Source organism: Dromiciops gliroides, chromosome 5 (genome assembly GCF_019393635.1).
Source record: "Dromiciops gliroides isolate mDroGli1 chromosome 5, mDroGli1.pri, whole genome shotgun sequence".
NCBI classification, from domain to species: Eukaryota; Metazoa; Chordata; class Mammalia; order Microbiotheria; family Microbiotheriidae; genus Dromiciops; species Dromiciops gliroides.
Genome location: NC_057865.1, coordinates 269,225,731 through 269,249,528, shown reverse-complemented (window position 1 = coordinate 269,249,528; position 23,798 = coordinate 269,225,731). Strand labels below are relative to the sequence as shown.

The following is a 23,798-nucleotide window of genomic DNA, read 5'->3' as shown; positions in this document are numbered from 1 at the left end:
TGTACCTCCCTTATTGATGCCTGTCTAGTTTTATGTTGGAAGTTTAATTTCTCTTGTTTCTCTCATTCACAGCATCATTGTAGACAATGTGGGAATATCTTTTGTGCTGAATGTTCAGCCAAAAATGCCTTAACTCCTTCTTCAAAGAAGCCTGTTCGTGTCTGTGATGGGTGTTTCAATGACTTACAAGGATAACTAGTTATCATGTTCATCAACAAGATTACACTAATATTAGTTTTAATAAATGCACTTCACAGAGTACTTGGACTACTATTTGATTTGGACAGTGGTTGTAATACTTGGCAAAATCGGTATATTTTGAAATGTTTATTAATATCAAGTAAAACGCTTCTATTTTTGTGAGACTTGGGCTCATCACCTGTTGCTTTCTTTCCACTTACCCTGAAAACAGCTTTCATGCCTAGTTTAGACCTATCTAGTTAAATGTAAATAAATTTTGAACAGAGAATATCAATGTATTTTTTTAAAACATAATTTCATTGCTCACAGACATTTATGTAATCTCACAGCTTCTTTTCTACTTTCTCCAAAATCTAACTTACAGAAATGTACAAGGATTCAATATAGCAAATGTTTGTTTTTGTTGCACGTTAACATCCTCCTGTGTTTGTATGCATTAAACGTCTTCTCTACAAAATCATGCACAGCACCATAAAACTTGCCAACCCCCTTTATTCTTGTATCATTTACATCATTTTCCACTTGCACCATTTTGATGTTGTAAAGATGTTGCTTGGGTATTTTAAATACACTGTATGTTAAGAAAACTATTTGTCACAAATTCTAGCCTGGCTTTTGTTTTATCTTGATCCGGTTCTCTTATTCTCATCCCATAGACTTCTGTGAAACCAATCCCTTGGGGGATTGGTCCTTGGGGAGATGTTTGAAAGGTTGAGAATTTCTTTTGTCTAAAATGCATTTTTTTTCTCTTTTCCTTCTTTGTATTTCTCAGCTCTTATTCTTCTTTCTCCTGTCCTCCACCTAAATAAGAATCTCACAAAAATCTCCCACTAATTGTTGAAGAAAATATATGATATATATTCATACTAAATTGTGTTTACTTTCAAGTTAGTCTTCTGAGAGTAGCCATTTTATATAACTTCTCTTTTTGTGTTTCCCTTAAGGCATATGAAATTCTCAATTCTTTAATTGTTTGGTTTTTTTTTTCTTTTTCATAAAATCACCCCAAACTATGTTAGGTATGTCTAATTGACTCATAACTTTGCATCTTAAAACTGGTAATTGATATTTATTCCCTATTTTCTTCATGTAAATTACTGGAAAATTTCTAAAGTGATAAAATAACAAATTTTGATCCAGAATTTAGTTTTCCACTTAGTCTGAGAAATCTTTTTACTTTGAAAAAAATAATGCTTTATGGTTACCTTGGAGATAGACATTATTTCCCCAAATTGTTATATTATTAAGTCCCAGAAGTTAGCAGAAATGAGCAGAAACAGGAAGTAGCATATGGTATAGTGGAGAGATTGCTCAGCTGTCTTAGATACCCGTGTTCTAGCTATGCTCAGCCCTTGGGCTACTTGGGCTCACACAAGTTATTTAGCTTTTTGGAGCTTCTATGACCTTATCAATTTAAAAAAGAAGGATGAACTAAATGATCCTGCTGATTTTAAGACTGATTCATACCTAGAGGAAGTCTATGAATACTTTGGAGACTGAAAATTGCCCTTTGTTTTATGTTTTTTATGAGTTTATAAATTATGAAATTTCCAAAATAAGTTGAAGTTGGCCTTGGTTATTGATATTTTCTAGAAAAGAAAATGAGCATAGTGGGAAGAGTGCTGGACTTAGAATCATAAAGACCTGAATTCAAATTTCACCTCTGACACTTAATAGCTGTGTGACCCTGGGCAAGTCAACCTCTCTTGCCTGCAGTTTCTCATAAAATGAGGGGCTTAGACTCAGTGGCTTCTAAGTCCCTTCCAGCTCCAAATGTATGATCCTATGATGTGCAGCAAACAGAAGAAAGGTAAATTGCTGATAATTAGGAAAAAATTAGAACTAGGCAGGTTTTCTTTTGAAGTCAGTATTTTCTAGGGTCGTTTTCAAATATTGTGCCATAAGTGACGTTACACATATCCGAAATATACACTGTCAAGGAGTGTATTTTTGCTTAGCTGTTAACAGAATCATGCATGTAAACCCTTTTACCAATAGTAATTAAATGTATTGAATAAGCCCCTGAAAAGGAGACAAGCGTAAACCCTCAGGCAGATGTGACAAAGGAAATGAATGGCTCTTCATGAAAGATATAACTTGACTAGTTGAAATCAAAAAGGGCTCTTTTATTTTGAAAATTCCCCAAATAGCTTTTTTACCTTTGATATCTGTGACCAATACACACGCAGTGACGTTGGTTTATGGTGTTTAAGGCAAACTGAAGCGCACGGTATCACAGCATAGTTTTTAGAACAGTCAGTATCATGAAAACTCCTCAGGATTAGACGCTTGACTCCCTTCCTTGCTTGGGGATGCACTGAATGTCTCTTCCCTCTCCAGAAGAAAAGTGATATGGAAACTACTAAAGAAATAGATCCTTTGTGCATTCTCACAAGCTCGTCGCGCTAATGTTGTTATCACCATCACATAGCTTTCTGCTCTTGATTCATGAACCTAAGATGTTTTGGAAACAAAAGGACATTTTTTTCCCTTTAAAAAAAAATTAAAATGTGTTCCTGGGCCACATATTTCCAATGTGGCTGCTAGGCGTCATTCTTGTGTCTGTGACTTAGAGCTGGCGGGTCCAGATCTGTGATTTGGCACTGATGCAAAGCAGGCTGGAATATTTCAGATCCAGACGCAGAAGAAATACTTTAAAAAAAAAAAAAAGGCAGGCCTTGCTGGTTGAGTGTACGCCAGACTGTACCTATAGAACTTTTGTAGAAAGAAGACTAAAAAATGCTGCTTGCACAGGATTTGTCTCTTTTGTAAGGAAAAAAGGGGGTGTGGGTGGGTGGGAATAAACAGAAAACCTCAATGCAGGATATGAATAGCATTTTGTTTCAACTACCTCTCAGTGTGGAATTGAGCTAATTTTGAGTAGGGCTTCCTAACTTTAGTGGTAATAATTGCCGAAATTGTTTGTATCCCATTGCCCTGAAAGAGGTGATTCTTGGTGATTATTTTTAAATTGTACAGTTTTGAGATTTGTAAAGCGAATTCTGTTTCTTTAAACCTGTCATAAAGATGTTTCTTTTTTCCTTTAGTAAAGAGCAGATTATTATCACACACTTTGATAATTGTGGTCTGCATGACCACAGCGAATTTTATATGCACTTTGGTTATTAAACCACAGATATTATCACATCCACAAAACTCAATGTGCCATTAATTTAAACATAAGCTTGATGAATGGTATTCTGTAATGAAAGCGTGCCACACGTTATCCTGTCTTAATTGTCATTTGCCTGGATTCTAATTTTTCATTATCATTGCAGATGTGAATATTGTGCATAGACCTATGGAATTGATGTAAACATGTATAAAATAGAATGGGAAATAACTAAGTTCTTGCTGTGTACAGACTGGTAACACAATACGGTTACGTGTACATGAAAACTGGATCAGACTCATTATCTGTAGATGGGTTTGCATGAGTTTTTTATCCGATCTTTTTGTTTCTTAATTTGTGTTGTATTTACTACTTGTGATCATGTGCTTGTGCCTTATATTGTGGAAGAGTTTAGTTCAGTGTGCACTGTACTACCTGAACTCAGGATTGGATGGTAATTGATTCTAATTGTACCATAAGGTGACCCCAAATGGTGGTACCTAATTCTGTATAAAGAGCATTGGAAGGAGGCTTGTTGCATTGTTGCATTTGTTTTTTAATCTGTTAAAAGGATATTAATAAAAACCTTTCTAGCAGTTGTGGTCTATTATAACACATCTTGACAAAATGAGACAGTAGTGAGTTTGTTCAGAATTAATTTATTTACTCATAGAATGGGGACAGAGTACACTTGGAGGTAAGCATTGGGTGTTTTTTGTGTTTTGTTTTCACTCTAGAAGTTAAATGCATGCTTTTAAGAGGCATGATTAATTTCCTTCATGATATAGTTTATCTGTCCTATTCTGTGTTGTGCACTTTGCTTTTCATGCCAAGAAATCAGTGGAAACACCTTCACTTCATGTTGTAAGCTTGGTGCCCATTTTCCCATCTCTATTTGAAAACCGAATGCCTTGTTGTTTCTTCCTGTGTCCAGCCTGTTTTGAGACACCATTTCCACAAATGGGAGATCATATGGTTGCTTCTCACATGATTTTCCTGATTTGGGATCACAAGGTGTTCTTTTACTGATACATTGCAGTGTATTCCTTAAAAGTGAGTTAGAATTGCCTTTTGGGGTGTGCTGAAAAGTTACAAAGATTTTTTTTAAAAAGCATTTTCCCCTTTTTGGATGGATGTTAACTGGGAAAACCAACCTTTCATACGTTAAATCGATATATGATTCATAGAATCATAGGTCTTGATGAAACCTCAAGAGATCATCTAATATATTGCCCTCTCTCTGGGTAAGTCTGTACCTAATTGATGCACTAGAGATGTTTCCCCAGTGATAAGAACATCCACATTTTTCATTAATAATCTCCAATGAAGAATTCAAAACTTTCTTTGGCAATGAGTCCAAACTCTACAGCCCAGAGATTATTTGTACATTCTCTGCCTGTCAGTGAATACAGAAGACCCATAACCATCCATACAACATCCCTACATGCTTGAATATGTTTGTTCTCCCCTTTAATTTTTTAAAGAATTCCAAATAAGCAGCACCTTTTTCTTTTTAATCATTGCTATTCCCCTCGAGATTTTTCTGTTTTCACTTGATGGGTCCAGATCCTGAAAATTGTACAGATTTGACTCCTTTGAAATATGTTCACATGCCATTTTCCCATTCGACTGCCTCATCTGGTTGTTGTAAGGCACAAATGGGATGATGGGATGAGATGTATGTCTGTACGTATGTGCACATCTATTTATACATATACATCCCAACATTTTACAAACTTAAAGGCACCATATCCATGTCAACTACTAGTATTATGTCCCAGCATCACTGTGCCCTCTCTTATCTAGGGTTCTACAATGATGAGAGACACCATGGTATAATACAGTGGTTCTCTGACTTGGGATTTAGGACTCCCTCTTACTCCTAAAAATTATTGTGGACCCCAAAGAGCTTTTGTTTCCATGGATTATATCAGTGCTTGCTGTACTAGAAATTCAAATGTCTATTACTATGAAAAGTTTTGACTTGGCCCTCTGACCTCCTGGAAGAGTCTCAGATACCCAGGAGTCCCTAGATCATACTTGGAGAAAGACTGGTATAGTGAAAACAGGCCAAGACTTGGAGTCGAGAGACCCAGTTTCAAATGACATTTCTAACATTAGTCTACTGACTTAAGTCACTTTTCATCTTTTTTTTTTTTTTGTGAGGCGATTGGGGTTAAGTGACTTGCCCAGGGTCACACAGCTAGTAAGTGTTAAGTGTGTGAGGCCGGATTTGAACTCAGGTATTCCTGAATCCAGGGCCGGTGCTTTATCCACTGCGCCATCTAGCTGCCCCCTTAAGTCACTTTTTTGAGCCTCAGTTTCCTTTTCCATTTCTCCATGTTGCACTATTCAATTTCTAATCTTACCTGGACATCTTTCAAGGCTAATGGAAATTTTACCAAATATTCTGACAGAATGTTTCTCACTACTAGCCTCCCAGAATGTCTCCATCTTCATACCTCTACTCTGGTGATTTTCTTGAACCTAATCTTCATATCCCAGAGTATCAGTTGATCATCAGGGAAGGTTACAATAGCTAAGTAAAAATAAAAAATAAAAGACAATTTAAACCTAAATCCATTAAAAGTTAGAAAAAGCATGATGTAGGGGACAGAAACCCTGGGGTGACACATACTGGTTGGGTATATGTGACCCTGACTAAGTCACTTCAATTCTCAAGTGCCTTAGCCTGCCTTTTGCGACTTGAAGTTCTAGAGAAGTTGTTGAGCTGGCAGAGGGCGTGACCTCACTCTTTACCAATGAAATCACAGGTGCAGCCTCTATCAATCACCGGCTCAATAGTTAATCACAAACAGCCTCTAGATCTCAGAGGATTCTGCGGGCAGAGTGGACGAGGATTTCTTCCTCTCGTATCTCTTCATGAAGCGAGAGGTCGCCATCGTTAGTTGTGCCATCCACGTTTTCTGTAAGAGTTTTTTAAAAAAATAGCTTCATCAGAGGAGGATTCTGGGAAGATGGTGGAATAAGTCCCCTCACCGTGGTGCCTCAAAGAAACTTAGAGCAGCAGAAGTGATTGAAAGCCGGATAAAGCAGTTGTCCGGCCTAAGAGACTGGGACAACCTGAGCTCCTCAGGGGGAGGGTCTCCTGACAGGCAGATACCAGGGGGCAGATGCTGCTGAATGGACAAACAAGCCCTGGGGGGAAGTCTAGGCTGAAGCCTCAGCTTCCGCAACTCCACTCACATGTGGCAGGTGTGGGGCTGGGATGGCTGAGCAGGGGAGGGCTGTGGGGAAGGGCCTCCACGGGCGCTGGACACCAGACCGGGGCCTGGAGTGAGTACACACAGGTGAGTTTGGTTCCATGGGGGCGGGGCCCTGCAGGGGTAGTCACTGACAGGAGACTGGAACGACTGATTTCAGGCTCGTGGCAGAGGGGTGAGCTAAAGCTTTTTTTGCGGGGAGGTGGAGGAACGGAAGGGAGCGAGAGCCTTTGAGGTGACAGTGGGACTGGGGACCCTGGTCTCTGCTTAGCGGCAGGGAGGAGTACCTGAGGTCACTTGTAGAACAAGGTGTAAGCCCGAGGAGCAGCGACCACACCTGGCCTTGGATTATAGAGCATTGGAAGTGCCAAGAGGTCAAAGGCCCCCACTTAGAGCCCAGAAAACAACAGTACAGTGGCCCTGGAGTTCCGGGGGACCTGAGTTAAAATGTCACCTCAAACACTTGACAAGTACTTACTAGCTGTGTGAACCTGGGCAAGTCACTTAACCTCAACTGCCTTGCCAAAAAGAGAGAAAACAGCATCCAAAAAACCTGAAACCTGAGACATTATTCCCCACACTCTGGGAGCAGAGCCTGACCCTAATATAAAGTTAACAACCAAGAAATAAACTGAATGAATAAATACAATGAAAGAATCCAGACATTGATAGTTACTGTGGTGATAGAAAGGGGGAAATGACAAATCGTGGAGGGAATGTGGAAAAATTGGGACGTTAATAGATTGTTGTTGGAACTGTGAACTGATTCGACCATTTTGGAAAATAATCTGGAATTATGTGCAAAGAATTAGAAAACTATGTATAATCTTTGACCCGGCAACACAACTATAATTATGTCTGTTTCTCAAGGAGATCAGTGGGAAAAGGAAAAGAACCTATATGTTCTAAAATATTTCTAGCAGCTCTCTTTGTGGTAGCAAAGAACTGGAAATGGAGGGGATGCCCATCAATAAAGTAGTTGAGGTATGTGGTTGTGATAGATTAGTGCCCTACTATAAGAAACAAACAGATTGATTTTAGAAAAGCATGTAAAGACTTGTGTGAAATAAGAATGAAATGAGCAGAACCAAGAGAACTCTCTATATAGCATGTGAATGACTAAACTATTCTGAACATTAGAAATATTCAAGTAAACTACAAAGAACCTATGAAGGAAGATTCTATCTACCTCCAGAGAAAGAACTGATAAATAAAAGTATGCAGAGTATGGTTTTATATGTATAAACACACACATACACACATGCATGTTTACATACATACATATGTACATATATGAGATATTTTGATGTATTTGACATGAAATATACTTGACATGTCTGACGTGACATTGTATCTGTGTGTATATATGTCTACATTTATATATATATATATATATATATATATATATATATATACACATACACATACACACACAGGAGGAAGGGAGACAGCAGTTCAAAATGTAACAAAAAAAATTTTAAAAAATTTTAAAGTGAAAAAACAAACCCTATTAAAAATAGGATCAAACTAACAGCCTCACATTTTTGTTTGGATCCATATTTTCCTGTCTATCTATACTGTAAAACCAATACACCAAACATTGTAGCACCTTTTTTTTGGGTCTTGCTCTATGGTTCCATCCACACAGAGGATGCTAGACATACCATTGAAGAACAACAACTCTCACTAAAACAGTTGCCTGGGGTGGGGGTGGGGGACTTGGGAGGGGAGTTAGGTGAGTTACCCAAGGTCCCATAGCATATGGGTCAAAGGTGGGACTTAAACCTAGCTCCTTTTGACATCAAGGCTAGCTACCCACCCACTATGTTATGTATTCTCTCCCTTAGTCCATTTCATGTTTTCTTACATGAGATGCATTGTGATAATACGGAAACACTTGATAAACATAACCCTATGCAAAGTAGGTGAATGTGAAAATACTACAATGCAGATCACATGGAGAAAGCCAGAGTAAGAGAATATTTTTAGGTGCAGGGAAAATGAATAGCATGAAGAGAGAATGGAGATAGCATGTGAACCAGGACTCAGCAGTAATCTGGAGGAATTGATTTTTGATGAATAATGGATTCTTTTGTCTATTGCAGAGTTCTTATGCAGCTGAGTATCTAAACCTGTATTTCCCGCCACTGGAAACCCAGCAGACACTTGGCGTTATCTGGAGGTAAGTCAGTTACCAGAATCATGGAACTTTGTTTAGTGGTGAATCCCTAAACCAAGGGAGCCCAGTTCAGGGGCAGTCCTCATTGTGGCATGGAAGATAGCAACAGGAACCCATTAGTAGGGTGTCTTATACTTTACAAGAATGGGAAACTGACTGGAGTGGGTGGAGCACTATGGTCCATCTGTGTAACGGAACCGAACCCCCCCCCAAAGAAAGGACCAGCCCCCTTCTGTCCCCTTACTCATCTTGTTCTTTAGAATTTAGAAAAATAGTGATGTTTTGGGTGGATTCTTTCCTGATGTAAAATCTGAAAATCAGAAGGGAGTAATTAAATTATTAAGCTAATTAATAATAATTAAGTGAAGTACTTACTTTGCCTGCTTCCGTTTGTGCTTGCAATAAGAAGGCTGCTATACACTGTTGATAACGGTTTTCGTGTTGTAGAAGGAAAGCATTTCTTAGCCCAAAGACTAGAAGGAGACATTGACAGTGACAACTTAGCTTATTTTTCAGTAATAAAATCTGGATTGTTTCCTGGTTGTTCCTCTGAGTGTTTGTTTGGGGGAAGTGGGGGATGGTGGAAAGTTTGCAAGATGGCACAGATAGAGAAAGTCACCTTGGCACTGTGAACGATGCCTGAGACTTCAGGAAATGTAGTTCATAGCATCACACACTTAGAGCTGAAAGGGACCAGCCTCCTAGTATTGGAGGTGAGGATTCTGAAACTCAGAGAGGTTAAGTATCTTAACTAAAGTCACACAGCTAGGGGGCAGCTAGGGGGAACAGTGGATAAAGCACCGGCCCTGGATTCAGGAGTACCTGAGTTCAAATCCAGCCTCAGACACTTGACACTTACTAGCTGTGTGACCCTGGGCAAGTCACTTAACCCTCATTGCCCAGCAAAAAAAAAAAAAAAAAGTCACACAGCCAGGAAGCAGCAGATGCAGAGTTCAAAGGGTGGCCTTCTGACTCTAAAATTGGTGCTCTTTCCGTTATGCCACACTGCTTCCCAATTACCTATGCAATTATCCAACATTTTTCATTCTTGCAAAGTTCAAGACACCCTCCTACCAGTAGATTCCTGTTGTCATTTTCCATGGAACAAGCTAGACATGTTAAAGGATGTTTCCATGATAAAAATAATGTTATGTCAGGAAAGAGTCAATGGAGGGACAGAGGTAGTTCTCCTTCCCCATCACAACCCTTTGCTTTCTTAAGAAAAAAGCAGGTGTCAAAATAAAGCATGAAGATACTGCTCACACCATTGCCTCCTGAAACAAGCACACAAATGAAGTTAGATGTGAGAAGGCAAAGCGGTGTCGGCAGAGCCTGAGTGTTGTAGACCATTTTATTCCCCAGCTGATGTGCCAAAGATCATGTGGGATGCTATTCTGGGAGCAGATTCCTTTTACACAGCAGGAACTCTTAAAAATGCCTCTCTTGAATTATTGTGATGGGGAAAAAAAAAAAAAATATATATATATATATATATATATATATATATATATATATATATATATATATATATATACCTACACATCTGGCCCCATCCATTCTTTGTAGGCCATTTATTTTTAGAACCTAAGGGAGTCAGGCAAAGTCCTTGTAGTCTCAAGAGGTGTGAGTGGGGTCACAGGGGGCTGACATGGCTTTCTTAGTTGATCATTAATCCAGGGCTGTTCTGCTGTCTTTACTTTTACTGACTAAATACAATAAATTTAGTGATGACGGGACTTCTTTGAGGCAGGACTGACTCTGAGCGAGAATATCGATTTCCATTAGAAAATGTAATTGGCTGTCTCGTCTCTGATTTGAAGTAAATGGTAGATTTTGAACAACATAGCTACATGATGCTTTTTTGGGAAGCAGAGGGAATTTACAAAATAACCTTTCTAAGTGATGGAGTAGAGAAGCACATATACCGAAGGGTCCGTTTTTTTTTCACATTATGTATCCTGTTTGGTCAGCTGGAATCTTGGGAGGGGAGAGAAGACAAAGGAAAAAGAAATGGCATTTCTCAAACCAAAAAACTACCCAATGGGTAGACATGTGGCAAAAAGGAGGGGCTCCTGCATGTGAATAAGGAACAAAAGGGACTATGTATACAATTGTCCCAAAGTGACCAATTATGACTAATTTCCATTAAAAGTCTAGGCCCAGGGGCAGCTGTGTGGCACAGTGGATAGAGCACCGGCCCTGGAGTCAGGAGGACCTGAGTTCAAATGTGACCTCAGACACTTAACACTTACTAGCTGTGTGACCCTAGGCAAGTCAATTAACCCCAATTGCCTCACCAAAAAAAAGTCTAGGCCCAGGAATCTAATCACCTTTGTTCTTGACAGTCTAATTGAATTCTTCCTCCTCATTGTGTCTCATGGCTTCCAACACATCTTCTAGCACCTTATTTTTACATGGATCAAAAATCTTAACTGGCCTAACGTTAAGTAAATTACTGACTAGAGTGTGTGGTTCCTTGTGTTATGTACAATGCCTTCCAATTTAATTCATCATATTTCTTGTGTCTGCCATATGCAGGAAAAAATATGGTGTAGTGGATAGAAGATGAGTCTTGGAGTCAGGAACGTGGTCCAATCCTGTGTTCAAGACCCAGTTCTGACATATTTTAGCTATGTTACTCTGGTTGATTCTTCTTTTTTGAGGCAATTGGGTTGTGACATGCCCAGAGTTACACAGCTAATAAATGTCTGAGGCTGGTTTTGAACTCAGGTCCTCCTGACTCCGGGGCTGGTGTTGTATCCACTGAGCCACCTAGCTGCCAAGGGTCATTCTCTTAAACTATCACCATCTTGACTGATAGTCTGCTAGTATGCTCTTGAGAGAAGGGATGGCTTTTTTGCCTTTCTTGATACCTGACACATAGTAAACATTTAATAACTATTTGTTGTGACTTCAAGGCACTGGGTTTATTTTACTTTGGACTAGACTTATGATTTCATTGGTACAGGAATTTATAAGTGAAGAAATCTTCTACTGATACTTATCAGCACCTGCTCTGCCCTTTAGAGTATCAGAGAATTGCCCAGGGTGGGGGTGTGGGGTTACACCAACAGGCTAAATAATTTGCCCAGAATCGCACATCTAATATGTGTAAGAGGCAGGGCTCGAACCCAGATCTCGCTGAGCTATTTCCTGTGCTATCACCTAGGCAATGCTCTCTGTGGATGGGAACACAAACCACAAAACCAGTCCTTGCCCTCAGAGCTGAGGGCCATTCTCCTGGGGAATGAGGATGGTTTAACTTCGCTGATTTGGTCCTTATTTTTTTTTTTCTGAGGCAATCGGGGTTAAGTGACTTGTCCAGGGTCACATGGCTGGTTAAGTGTTTGAGGACAGATTTGAATTCAGGTCTTCCTGACTCCAATGAAAGGGTTGGATTATATGCCCTCTTGGGGTAGCTAGGTGGTGCAGTGGATAAAGTGCTGGGCCTGGAGTCAGGAAGATTTATCTTCCTGAGTTCAAATCTAGCCTCAGACACTTCCTAACTGTGTGACCCTGGGCACCTCAGTTTCCTCACCTGTAAAATGAGCTGGAGAAAAAAAAATGGCCAACCACTCCAGTATCTTTGCCAAGAAAACCCCAAATGGGAATCATGAAGAACCAGACATGACTGAAAAATGACTCCACAAAAACATGGCCTCTGAGAACCCTTTCAGCCCTAAATCAATGACCCTGTAGTCTCAAAGCAACAGATTCCAGATTCAAAACCAGGCTAAATGACTCCCAATCCAGCACTCTTTCACCACTCTTACTGACCTGCAAATTCTAGAACTTCCCCTTTACCCACACTGACCCTCTTAAAAGGACTCGTAAGATGTATCAATGACATTAGTGTTAAAAAAAAAAAGACAGCTGGCCCGGTTCTTTCTACAGTGGGGTACAATCCAATTATATGCAGTTATATAATAATATCATGACAGCTGACAGATTTAGGTGTGGCTGATATGCTGTTAACCAGTGGGACAATGAAAAACTTGGGTGACAGGCAGAAGAAGTGCCACAAAGGCAGGGGGTATCTACCTGATACGTGGAATGGGTCGATGTTTTTAACCACCAGCCGGTCCAAAGGAATGGGTTGATCAAGTACTGTACAAGAGCCACCTTCTTTAATCATCGCCTGTAGCTCAGGGGTAAGGGAAGGGCAGACTAGACTTATGTCTGAGCCCCCAAGTTTCTGAAACGAAAGAAGGAAATTATTCAATAAATTCCAAAATAACATCCCCAAATGATGATCTAATCTGTGGAATGTTGTGAACAGCCTTTTTAGGTGACATCTCAAATTATTATCTAGGGGGCCTCCTGGATCCTGAGAATAAATCATTTCCTAATCATTTCTTTCAGTTCCAGATAAAATCTCACCATTCTACAAGGAGTCTTTTCTCCGAGATTACGTCCAGTGAATCTGGCCAAATTCTTGTTTGTACATAGTTGTTTGCCTCTTGTTTCTCCCATTAGACTATGAGCTCCCTGAATTCAGGGCTGTTTTTATCATGTTTTCTTTTTCTGTTTATTTGGCTTTTGGCGATTTTTTTGTGCCCATAGCACCAAGCAAAGTGCCAGACCCATAGGAAGGGCTTAAAAATGTTCATTCATTTGTTCCTTCCTTCCTTCCTTCCTCCCTCCCTCCCTTCATTCCTTGGTTCCTTGGTTCCTTTCTTCCTTCCCTTTTAAAATCCATGGTCAGGGGCAGCTAGGTAGTGCAGTGGATAAAGCACCTGTCCTGGATTCTGGAGGACCTGAGTTCAAATCTGGCCTCAGACACTTGACACTTACTAGCTGTGTGACCCTGGGCAAGTCACTTAACCCTCAATGCCCCACACAAAAACAACAACAACAACAAAACAACAACAAAAACAAAAACAAAAAAAAGCCATGGTCACTGAATCTTTATCACCATTATAATATGAGGAGGCTTCTCTTCTAATATTTCAATCTCCTTTTGGAGTAAAATGAAAGGATTAGGAAGGAAGGAAACAATTCTGGCCATGCTAAATCTTGACTCCAGTCACTAGAGATGCCACAAATGGCAAAGACTCCAGATAAACTCTGGACCCTAGAGTCTTCAAATTATTGCAATCATTTTAAAAATAAGAGATGAGGCAATTTAAAAGAGATGGAAATGATCCTAATTTGCATAATGGAAATGAAATGCAAAACAGCGCAAGAGAACAGCAATAATTTGCCTAGAAAATAACAATATGGCTTACGGATGATTCCATGACATAAAAATTTCAGCCATAATTTCAGCCTTCTTTCAAGGTCCAGTTGGTTTTGACCATCATTGGGTTGGCATTAAAGTCCTTCATAATATGGTTCCAACCTACTTGTTTAAAGCTTATTTGTTAAAGTTCTCCCTCTTACGGACTTTAACTTCCAGATAAATGGGCCTGCTTGTTATCACCCATGTATGACATTAAATCTATGTCTTTGTATAGAGATAATTGGTTAATTGGTACCAGATTCTTCCCTGTGCCTAGACTACTCACCTTACCTTCACGCCCTTGCCTTACCTGCTCACCTCCACTTCCTCACCTCAACTCTTCACCTCATCTCCTCACCTCCACTTCTTAGAGCCCCTCACTCCATTCAGTGTTCAACTCATGTTGCACCTTCTCCCAAAACCCTTTCTAATCTCTGAAATAATTATACCAAATTACTCTGAGTTTCCTTTGCATAAATTATGTCCTTTACCGTACTTGTTTCCCCCCCTTACACACACACACATAGACACACAGAATGTATGTTCTTTGAGGGCAGAAAATGTTTTCATTTTTGTCATAGCATCTCCAGGTGCCAGAAGGATGGCAAATACATAAAAGGAAGCATTGAATCAAAGTGGGGAGGGTTGGCAGGTGGTTGAGATGTCCTTCTTGCCTAAAGATCAAGGTTCCCTTCTTTGACATCACTCCCACTCTTTCCTACCAAAAGGGCATTTTGAGCTTCTCTCCCCTTCTCCTCTCTCCTCGCTCACGTTAGGCTCTGGGGATGCTTTACGAAATGAGAAACTAGAAGTCAGACAGGAAATGCTGACACTGGAGGCAGAAAACAAGGTCAGGCTGTGGAAATGCTTCATTCCCTAAGGGACCTTGTGGTTTCTTCCACCAGTTGCCGGCTATTAACTGTTACACCCATCACTGTAGGCTCATCATTCTTTTTTTTTTTTTTTTTTTTTTTAGTGAGGCAGTTGGGGTTAAGTGACTTGCCCAGGGTCACGCAGCTAGTAAGTGTTAAGTGTCTGAGGCTGGATTTGAACTCAGGTACTCCTGAATCCAGGGCCGGTGTTCCATCTACTGTGCCACCTAGCTGCCCCTCATCATTCTTTTTTGAGGCAGCAGCCTTATGGATGGACCAAAAAATATTACGGGCTTTCTGATTTCTAATCCCTTTGGGGTGGCAATAGGCTTGGGACTGCTCCTGTGATTTCATTGGCTTTCATTGGGGGATGTTGCTAGGAAGAAAAGTGAATACTGAGCACCAACTAAATGCAAAACACTCGGCTAAGCTCTTTATAAATATTATTTCATTTGATCTCTACACAACCCTATTATCCCCATTTTACAGATAAGGAAACTGAGGCAGACAGAAGTTAAGTGACTTGTCTACAGTCAAACAGCCAGTATGTATAAGACTTTGGACTTGAACCCAAGTCTTTCTGGCCTTGAGGCTGGCTCTCTACCCACTATCCCATGGTACTTTCTTGAGGTGATGACTGAAGGAAAATATTGCTGTGTTTTCCGGGGTATAGTTCTTTGGAAAATTAACATGTTTGGTTGATATCTGTGAGTTTCTTTTCTTGGTATCAAAACCATATTTAATTAAAGGGCATTCCTTCTTTAGCTTTTTTGTAGTAATCAAAAGTCTGCAGTGTTCAGGAGAATCAGATGAGTCGGATTTTAGTCACAGAACAAAATTTCAGGAGTGCAAAAGACCTCCCTCATCCTATAGCTCAGCCCTCTCATTTTACACCTGAGGAAACTGATCCCCAAAGAGGGAGGAAGAACTTGACACGGCCACCCCTAGCTGCTAGTCCAGTGCTTTTCCCAGTCTCATGCAAACACATGAAACGATTCAAGGAGGTTCTCTAATATTAAAATGCTAATTGAATAGAACAGCAGGGTCTCAGAAGAGATAGGATTACAAACAGGAAGATGCATGCTGGGTGCAAACAGCTTGTAGCATGTTTAGATTTAAAAGATGTAAACAGAGGATGGAAGCAAGGAACAATAATGGAGGAGGAATATAGAAAAATGACATGGCCCTAGAACAATAGTGTTAACAGCTCACGTGGGCCAAAACCACTGATTAACACAAAGATGAGCAAAAATGTTTTATTGTATTTTATAACCATATTGTGGACAAGGTAAAGAACAAAGGAGTGATTGGATCAGTGGTTGGGGTTAGACTCAATCTACCAGTTGAAGCATATTATTCGATAAACTCTTCCTAGCTGTGTGACTCTGGACAAGTCATTTAACCCTGTTTGCCTCAGTTTCCTCATCTGTTAAATGAGCTGGAGGAGGAAATGGCAAACCCCTCTAGTATCTTTTTCAAGAAAACCCTAAATGGGGTCATGAAGAGCCAGCCACAACTGAACATCAACAAAAATTGGGAGTTTTAGGTGGGTGTGGCCATCTCTGTTCTTCGAAATCCTGAACCTAAAACTTATACACTTGAAAACCAAGTACAGCAGAGTCTTGTTATCCAAGGTTAATTGGTGCCAGAAAAAGAACTTAAAAGAGGCTTGAGCAATTTGATTCAATCAATTCCATTCTATTCAATTCAACAAACATTTATTAAGGAGCTATTGCACATAGGACACTGTTGCTGGGCACTCCAGGACATGGAAACAAGAGTTACAATCAGTCTCTGTTCTTAATCATCTACTGGAAAGGTCAAGAAACTGACAAATAATGTGTCCCCCCCCCCCCAGCCAATCCTTGATCTGAAATGATTTTGGCTTATGAAGTCGGAGTAGGCATGATCCCACCTTCTGGTCCATTTGTCCTGCCTTGGTTTAAAAAGTCTGACTCAGTAGCCCTCACTCCCAACCAGGGTTGGGTGGGAATTAGCCTCAGCATAGGAGCACCTTTGCCTCCTGGGTCTCAACACAATTATGTCTTCTGTGAAAGGAACCTCTTCAGAGGCAGCTAGTGATGATAGTGCATTGAGTGCTGGGTCTGGAGTCAGGAAGACCTGAGTTCAAATCTGTCCTTCAAAGGGTCACTCAGGCTGTGTGATCCAGGGCAAGTCACTTAACTCTCTGTCTGCCTCAGTTTCCTCATCTGTAAAAGGGGGATGATAATAGTAACACCTACCCTGAGTTGTTGTAAGGATCAAAAGATAATTGTGAATAAAGCACCGGTCCTGGATTTACCTACTGCACCACCTAGCTGTCCCTCCCAGAGAACTCTTAATGGGATTTGTCCTAGGTGTTCCTCTGTGGTGAATGCCACCATGTTCCACAAATTAATCATTCTGGTTTGGAAATCCAGGATAAACTGGACATCTGTTTTGTTGATTTCTAGGTATAGAACTGAAGGTTGTATTTAAGTCCTTAAATCTCTGCTCAGCCTCAGTTTCCTCATCTGTAATATGAGGGGCTTAGACTCAGTGGTGTCTAAGGTGCCTTCCAGCTCTAACTCTTAAGAACCTGTGAAGACTTTTTATTTTGGTTGTGTCTCGGTGTAAAAACCACCACCAGCATAACTACTTGCTTAAAAGACAACTTGGCAAAGTGATATAGCTTATTACCTTTTTGTTGTGTTTGGTTTTTGTAATTAATAGGAAGTCATCAAACAGAAACAGGTAGACGTCTAGGAATCTGGTGCTTTCTGGGGAAAAAGAGAGAAGGGAGAAGTAGGGCAAGAAACAGTAATGTAAGCTTTTTTTTTAAAGTATGTTTTAGTTGCTCCCAAATTCTTCCTATGACATACAGTGGTTAGATAACACTGGGCAGGTCATTTAATGTCTCAGAGCCTGAAGTTGTAACTCTTTTAGACTATAACTTGCAGAGAAGATGCCAATCTGTATTGGTTTTATAGTTCTTTGGAAAATTAACATGTTTGGTTGATACCTGTGAGTTTCTTTTCTTGGTATCAAAACTATATTTAATTAAAGGCCACTCCTTCTTTAGCTTTTTATAGTAATTAAAAGTCTGCAGTGTTCAGGAGAATCAGATGAATCAGATTCTCAGATTTGGTATAGGGTGTTCCTAATGGGAACTTACCTTTACTGATGAAATCCCAGACTTCATCTTATCCCATCCCTTTTCCTAGATGTAGAGGGAGTGTGTCACAATGAATAGAATATTGAACTTGGAGTAAGAAATTCTAGATTCTGCCATTTAGTTCCTTTATTCCATTGGGTAAATCACTTAAGCTTCTGAGACCCAGTTTTCACACTTGAAGATGTGAGTTCAAATTTCACCTTTGCCACTTACTAGCTTTATTAACTTAGGCAAGTCACTCAACCTGGGATTTATCTACTAAGCCATTGATGAGGTACTGTCTGTGCTGAAGCAAGGAGTTTCCACACTAGAAGTCCCCAACATAGATTCTTCTTATATGTGTGTGTGTCCTTTAGCTCACAAAGCAGCATATGTGCAATGGAGAGTCTCAGGTCTACAGTTCAATAACCTCATTTATCTGTGCAACAGGATGCCTTACTTAGAGCTAATTCTATTTTTCAGAGATGGAATAACATTTATTTGCTTCTGGAGAGATTTGATCCATACTCTGGGACCAGAGCATACTCTGCATCCATATAGGTATCCAGGTAGAAAGACACTCTACCTATGATTGTGGTTATTAATTTAATAGTGAGAGTTGATTTCACTGGATCCCAAGGTCGCATTTCTGCTGGTTTTGCATCAGGAACAGGGAATAGCATCATACAAACCAGATTCATCAGAATGGACTCAACCAAAGGATAGAGGCAATTACAAATTACAAAAAGTAAGATAGATGATTATAATTATGTGAAATTCTAAAGCTTTTGCATGGATAAAATTAATGGATCTAGGTTAAGAAGGGAAGCAAATGGGGGAAACATCTTTGTATGAAATTCCTCAGATGAGGGTTTAATATCCCAGCTCTATAGATAACTAACAGATATTAATTAACCATTTGTCAGTAGAGAAATGATCAAAAGGTATGAACAAACATTTCCCCAAGAAAAATACAAACTATTAACAACCATATAAAAGAATGTTCCAAATGACTAATAATAAGAGAAAAGCAAATCAGAACAACCCTGAAGTTTTCATTCACACCCAGAAAATTGACAAAGATGACAAAAGATGAGAATAGTTGGTACTGGAGGGGTTGTAGGAAGTTAGGCACACTGGTACACTGTTGATGGAACTGTGCAACAGTATAACCATTTTGGAAAGCAAGTTGGAATTATGCAAATATAGTGACTGTGCCCTTTGCCTTTTTTCTCTTCTTCCTTTTTGTCTTAAAAAAAAAATACACTGGGGCAGCTAGGTGGCACAGTGGATAGAGCACCGGCCCTGGAGTCAGGAGGACCTGAGTTCAAATGCGGCCTCAGACACTTAACACTTACTAGCTGTGTGACCCTGGGCAGGTCACTTAACCCCAATTGCCTCACTAAAAAAAAAAAAAATACACTGGGGGCATCTAGGTGGTGCAGTGGATAAAGCATCAGCCCTGGATTCAGGAGGACCTGAGTTCAAATCTGACCTCAGACATTTGACACTTACTAGCTGTGTGACCCTGGGTAACTCACTTAACCCTCATTGCCTCACCAAAAACAAAAAAACAAAAACAAACAAAAAAAAATACACTTTGTATGTTTAAACTGATCATCACAAGGATAGAACACAAGTTCAAAAGAACATCTCCTGACAGAGATATTGAACTTAAAATGCAGAGAGAGATATGCATTTTCCACACATGGATAATGTGGGGCTTTTTGTCGTTGTTGTTTTTAAATCAGACTATGCAAATATTTATTAAGGGATTTTAAAAAATGTTTAATGTGCAGGGGGAGGCACAAATTAATCAAATAAATACTTGTTACTTGAAAAATTTACAAAACAATTAAAAAATATTCTTTGTCATGAATACCTGAAAGTCTTCTTTTTCATCAAAGTCCTTGATCATGATTTTCAGGTAGTCTAATAATTTTCAAATTATCTCTCCTGGATCTATTTTCCAGGTCAACTGTTTTTCCAAGGAAATATTTCACATTGTCCTCTATTTTTTTCTTCATTTGGATTTGCTTTACTGTGTCTTGATTTCTCATAAAGCCATTTGCTTCTAATTTCTCAATCTTAATTTTTAAGCAATGATTTTCTTCAGAGAGCATTTGTACCTCCTTTTTCATTTGGTCAATTTGTCTTTTCAAGCTGTTGACTTTTTTTCGTGACCCTCCTTCATCACTCTTTCCATTTTTTCCTCTACCTCTCTTACTTTCCCCTCTACCTCTCTTACTTTATCTTCAAAGTCCTGTTTGAGCTTTTCTATGGCCTGAGACCAATTCATATTTTTCTTGGAAGCTTTGGATGTAGGAGCCCTGATGTTGCTATCATCTTTTGAGGGTGTACCTTGATCTTCTTTGCCATCAAAGAAACTTTCTATGATCTGCATCTTTCTCTGTCTGCTCATCTTGCCTGTCTTTTACTTGACTTTTAACTCCTTCTTAAAGTAGGGAACTGTTTCCAGGATGTACTGTTCCAAGCTTCAGGGGGGTATAAGGTGGTACGATTTAAGGAGGGACAGGTTCTTTGCTCTTTGGCCTGTTCTTTGGTACATAGATAACCCCAGGCTAACTTGCTAATTAACCAGGCAGCAAAACTTTGTGTGCTGTGGTTGTTAGCTCCGATGAGCCTGCACTCCTTCACCTGGGCCACCGCCACTCAAGCCTACTTCCTGGTTCCCAGCAGGGGTGAAATACCCAAGTTCCACCTCAGCACCAGTAGAGACCCCTATAATCTCCCCTTGGCCAATTGCTCAGCTCTCTCATCAGATCATGAGCTTAGTTCTGGATGACACTGTTGCTGCAGCTGATTCAGAGGCCCCAGGGATCTCTTTCTCTGGCACAGCCTGCCTGGGACTGTATCTATGTCAGCATGACCACAGGGTTGGGCTCCATTCTCACCCTGGCACATCATCCTCCTTTTGTTGATCTTCTAAGCTGTCTTTGGCTGGAAAGTGATCTCAGCTCATTCTTTTGTGTGTTCTGCTGCTCCAGGAATTGTCCTATGGCATTATTTGGAGGATTTGGGGAGCAATTGTGTCGTGAGTTCCAAGAGCTTACTCTAAAAAATATTCTGTGTTAGATGGGATGGCTCACCAGGAGACTGAAGGGGAGGGATACCAGGAGAGATTCTGCTGATATCTACTTTGGGCAGCTAGGTAACTCAATAGATAGAGTGCTGGATCTAAAATCAGGAAAACCTGAGTTCAAATCTGCCCTCAGACATACTAGTTGTGTGATCCTGGGCAAGTCACTTAATCCTGTTTGCCTCAGTTTCCTCATCTGGAGAAGGAAATGGTGAATCACTCTAATATTTCTGCCAAGCAAATCCCAAATGGGGTTACCAAGAGTCAGACATGACTCAGAATGGCTAAACAGCAGCAACAATAACAAAATGGGCATAATCATGGCACTTACCTCCCAGAGTTGTTTTAAGGATCAAATGACATAATAACTATAAAGCACCTAGCACATAGCAAGCATTATATAAATGTTAGTTATGATGATGAAAATAAAAGATAGTCTTAAGTTTATTTTTATAAAAAATATTAGACAACAGAGTTTCAGTCTTGGAAAATATCTGAAGCAAAATCCTTCTGGCAGGATTCACAATGTAGCCATCTGGAAAAAGGTCTGCATTCTCAGCATCACGGAAGACACACTATTTCGTGGTTAAAACTTCCAGCTGCTCAAAGTTGTGTGCTATTTGCATTTTATATTTGCAACAGATGATGTGGTCACTGTGTTTAGCCAAAGAAGGAAAATTAGCTCATCTATCTTATCTCTAAAAAAAAAAAAAAAAAAAGGAGGCAGCGTGATGGAGTAGAAAAGAACACTGACTTTGAATTCAGAGGCCCTGAGTTCAGATCTTCTATCAGCCACATACTGCTTATGTACCTTCAAAAAGTACTTAAACTCAATTTCCTAATATCTCCCTCTCTCTCTCTCTCTCTTTGGTGAGGCAATTGGAATTAAGTGACTTGCCCAGGGTCACACAGCTAGTAAGTATTGAGTGTCTGAGGCCAGATTTGAACTCAGGTCCTCCTGAATCCAGGGTTGGTGCTCTATCCACTGCGCCACCTAGCTGCCCCAATTTCCTAATCTCTTAAATGAAGGGTTAGACTAAAAAAAAAAAAAAAACCCTCCAAAGTCCTTTATGGCTCTGAATTCATGATTCTAAGGTCTTTTAGAAATTCTCTAGACAAGAAATTTCTAGTCTTCTCAGTCCCTGACAGTCCCTTATAGAAGGTCACCAAGGGGTTAAGGGACTTGTCCCCAGTTACCCAACCAGAATGTGTGAGAGGCTGGATATAAAGCCAGGTCTTCCTGGCCCTGAGGCTGGTTCCCTCCCCTCTCTTCTCTGAGGCCTTTACAGAAGAACTTTTTGAAAAATTCCTTTTTGTTTGTTTGCTTTGTTGTTATTTTTTAAAAACTTGAATTATTAAAATTTTCTTCGTCATTTTCTTTTTTTAATTTAATTTTTATTTTTTCCCAATTACATATAAAGATTTTTTTTGAGTTCCAATGCTTTGTTGTTATTAAAATAGGATTAGTTGATTACAAATGATATCAAGAAAGCACAGTGTTAAAAAAAGGTGGATTGTTTTTTAACATGTCAACAAATGATACATGTTTCCAAGAAACAAAAAGGAAACCTAGGGGAGACCAGAGGATCCTCAAGTCAGGAGTGTTTTGCGGGGAGGGTGGGCAAAGGGGTTGATGATCAAGTAGCCTCCAGCCAGGCCAGCAAGGATTGAATAAGTTAAAGAGATCTAATTAGGAGAGGGGAGGGAAGAGGCCTAAACCTGTGATTTCATTGGTTGAGTGAATTCCCAAGTCATCCTCTTCTCTGTAATTTAAGAATTTTGAGGACAGATGCCTTAGAGTGACTTGCCTGGGATCACATAGTAATCCCTAATCTACTTTCCCATGATGCCTTTTTTCTTTTTGCAGGGCAATGAGGGTTAAGTGACTTGCCCAGGGTCACATAGATAGTAAATGTCAAGTGTCTGAGGCCAGATTTGAATTCATGTCCTCATGAATCCAGGGCCAGTGCTCTATCCACTGCGCCACCTAGCTGCCCCAGAAAAAATCTTTGCAATCAAATTGTGCATACCCTTTCATCCAGCAATACCACTACTAGGTCTGTGTCCCAAAGAAATCATAAAAAAAGGGAAAGGACTAACATGGAAAAATATTTATAGCAGTCCTTTTCATGGTGGCAGAAGATTAGAAATTGAGGGGATACCCACCAGTTGGAGAATGACTGAGCTGTGGTATATGAATTAATGGAATACTATTGTGCTATAAGAAATGATGAGCAGGAAGATTTCAGAAAAACCTGGAAAGAATTGAATGAACTGATGCAAGGTAAAATGAGCAGAACCAGAAAAATATTGTAGGCAGTATCAGCAACATTGTGTGATGACTAATTATGAATGATTCAGCTCTTCTTGGCAATGCAATGATGCAAGACAAATACGAAGGACTCAGGGGCAGCTAGGTGGCGCAGTGGATAGAGCACCAGCCCTGGATTCAGGAGTACCTGAGTTCAAATCTGACCTCAGACACTTAACACTTACTATCTGTGTGACCCTGGGCAAGTCACTTAACCCCAGTTGCCTCACTAAAAAAAAATAATATATATAAACATAATATATATATACACACACACACACACACACACACACACACACACACACACACACACACACACACACACATATATATATATATAAAGGACTCACAATGGAAAATACTTTCCCTATCCAGCTAAAGAACGGATGGACTCTGGATGCAGATAGAAGCCTATTATTTCCCCTTAACTTTATTCTTTTTCATG

The 23,798-nt window shown here is 39.8% G+C and overlaps 2 protein-coding genes across 3 annotated transcripts in view; one reads left to right on the top strand and one right to left on the bottom strand.

Moving 5' to 3' along the window:
• EEA1 (early endosome antigen 1) overlaps window positions 1-3,909 on the top strand; it is an 80,917-nt gene extending 77,008 nt beyond the window's left edge. The window contains exon 24 of the mRNA XM_043967699.1: window positions 73-3,909. Coding sequence (XP_043823634.1) covers window positions 73-195 — 123 coding nt within the window. The 3' untranslated portion in view covers window positions 196-3,909. The remainder of the gene's footprint in view (window positions 1-72) is intronic.
• Window positions 3,910-3,952: 43 nt separating this feature from the next.
• Window positions 3,953-23,798, bottom strand: part of PLEKHG7 (pleckstrin homology and RhoGEF domain containing G7) — an 88,146-nt gene continuing 68,300 nt past the window's right edge. For both annotated transcript variants that reach the window (XM_043965386.1, XM_043965387.1), the window contains 4 exons: window positions 17,489-17,568; window positions 12,758-12,911; window positions 9,092-9,189; window positions 3,953-6,240 (listed from right to left, as the gene is read on the bottom strand). In XM_043965386.1, coding sequence (XP_043821321.1) covers window positions 6,136-6,240; window positions 9,092-9,189; window positions 12,758-12,911; window positions 17,489-17,568 — 437 coding nt within the window. In that variant the 3' untranslated portion in view covers window positions 3,953-6,135. The remainder of the gene's footprint in view (window positions 6,241-9,091; window positions 9,190-12,757; window positions 12,912-17,488; window positions 17,569-23,798) is intronic.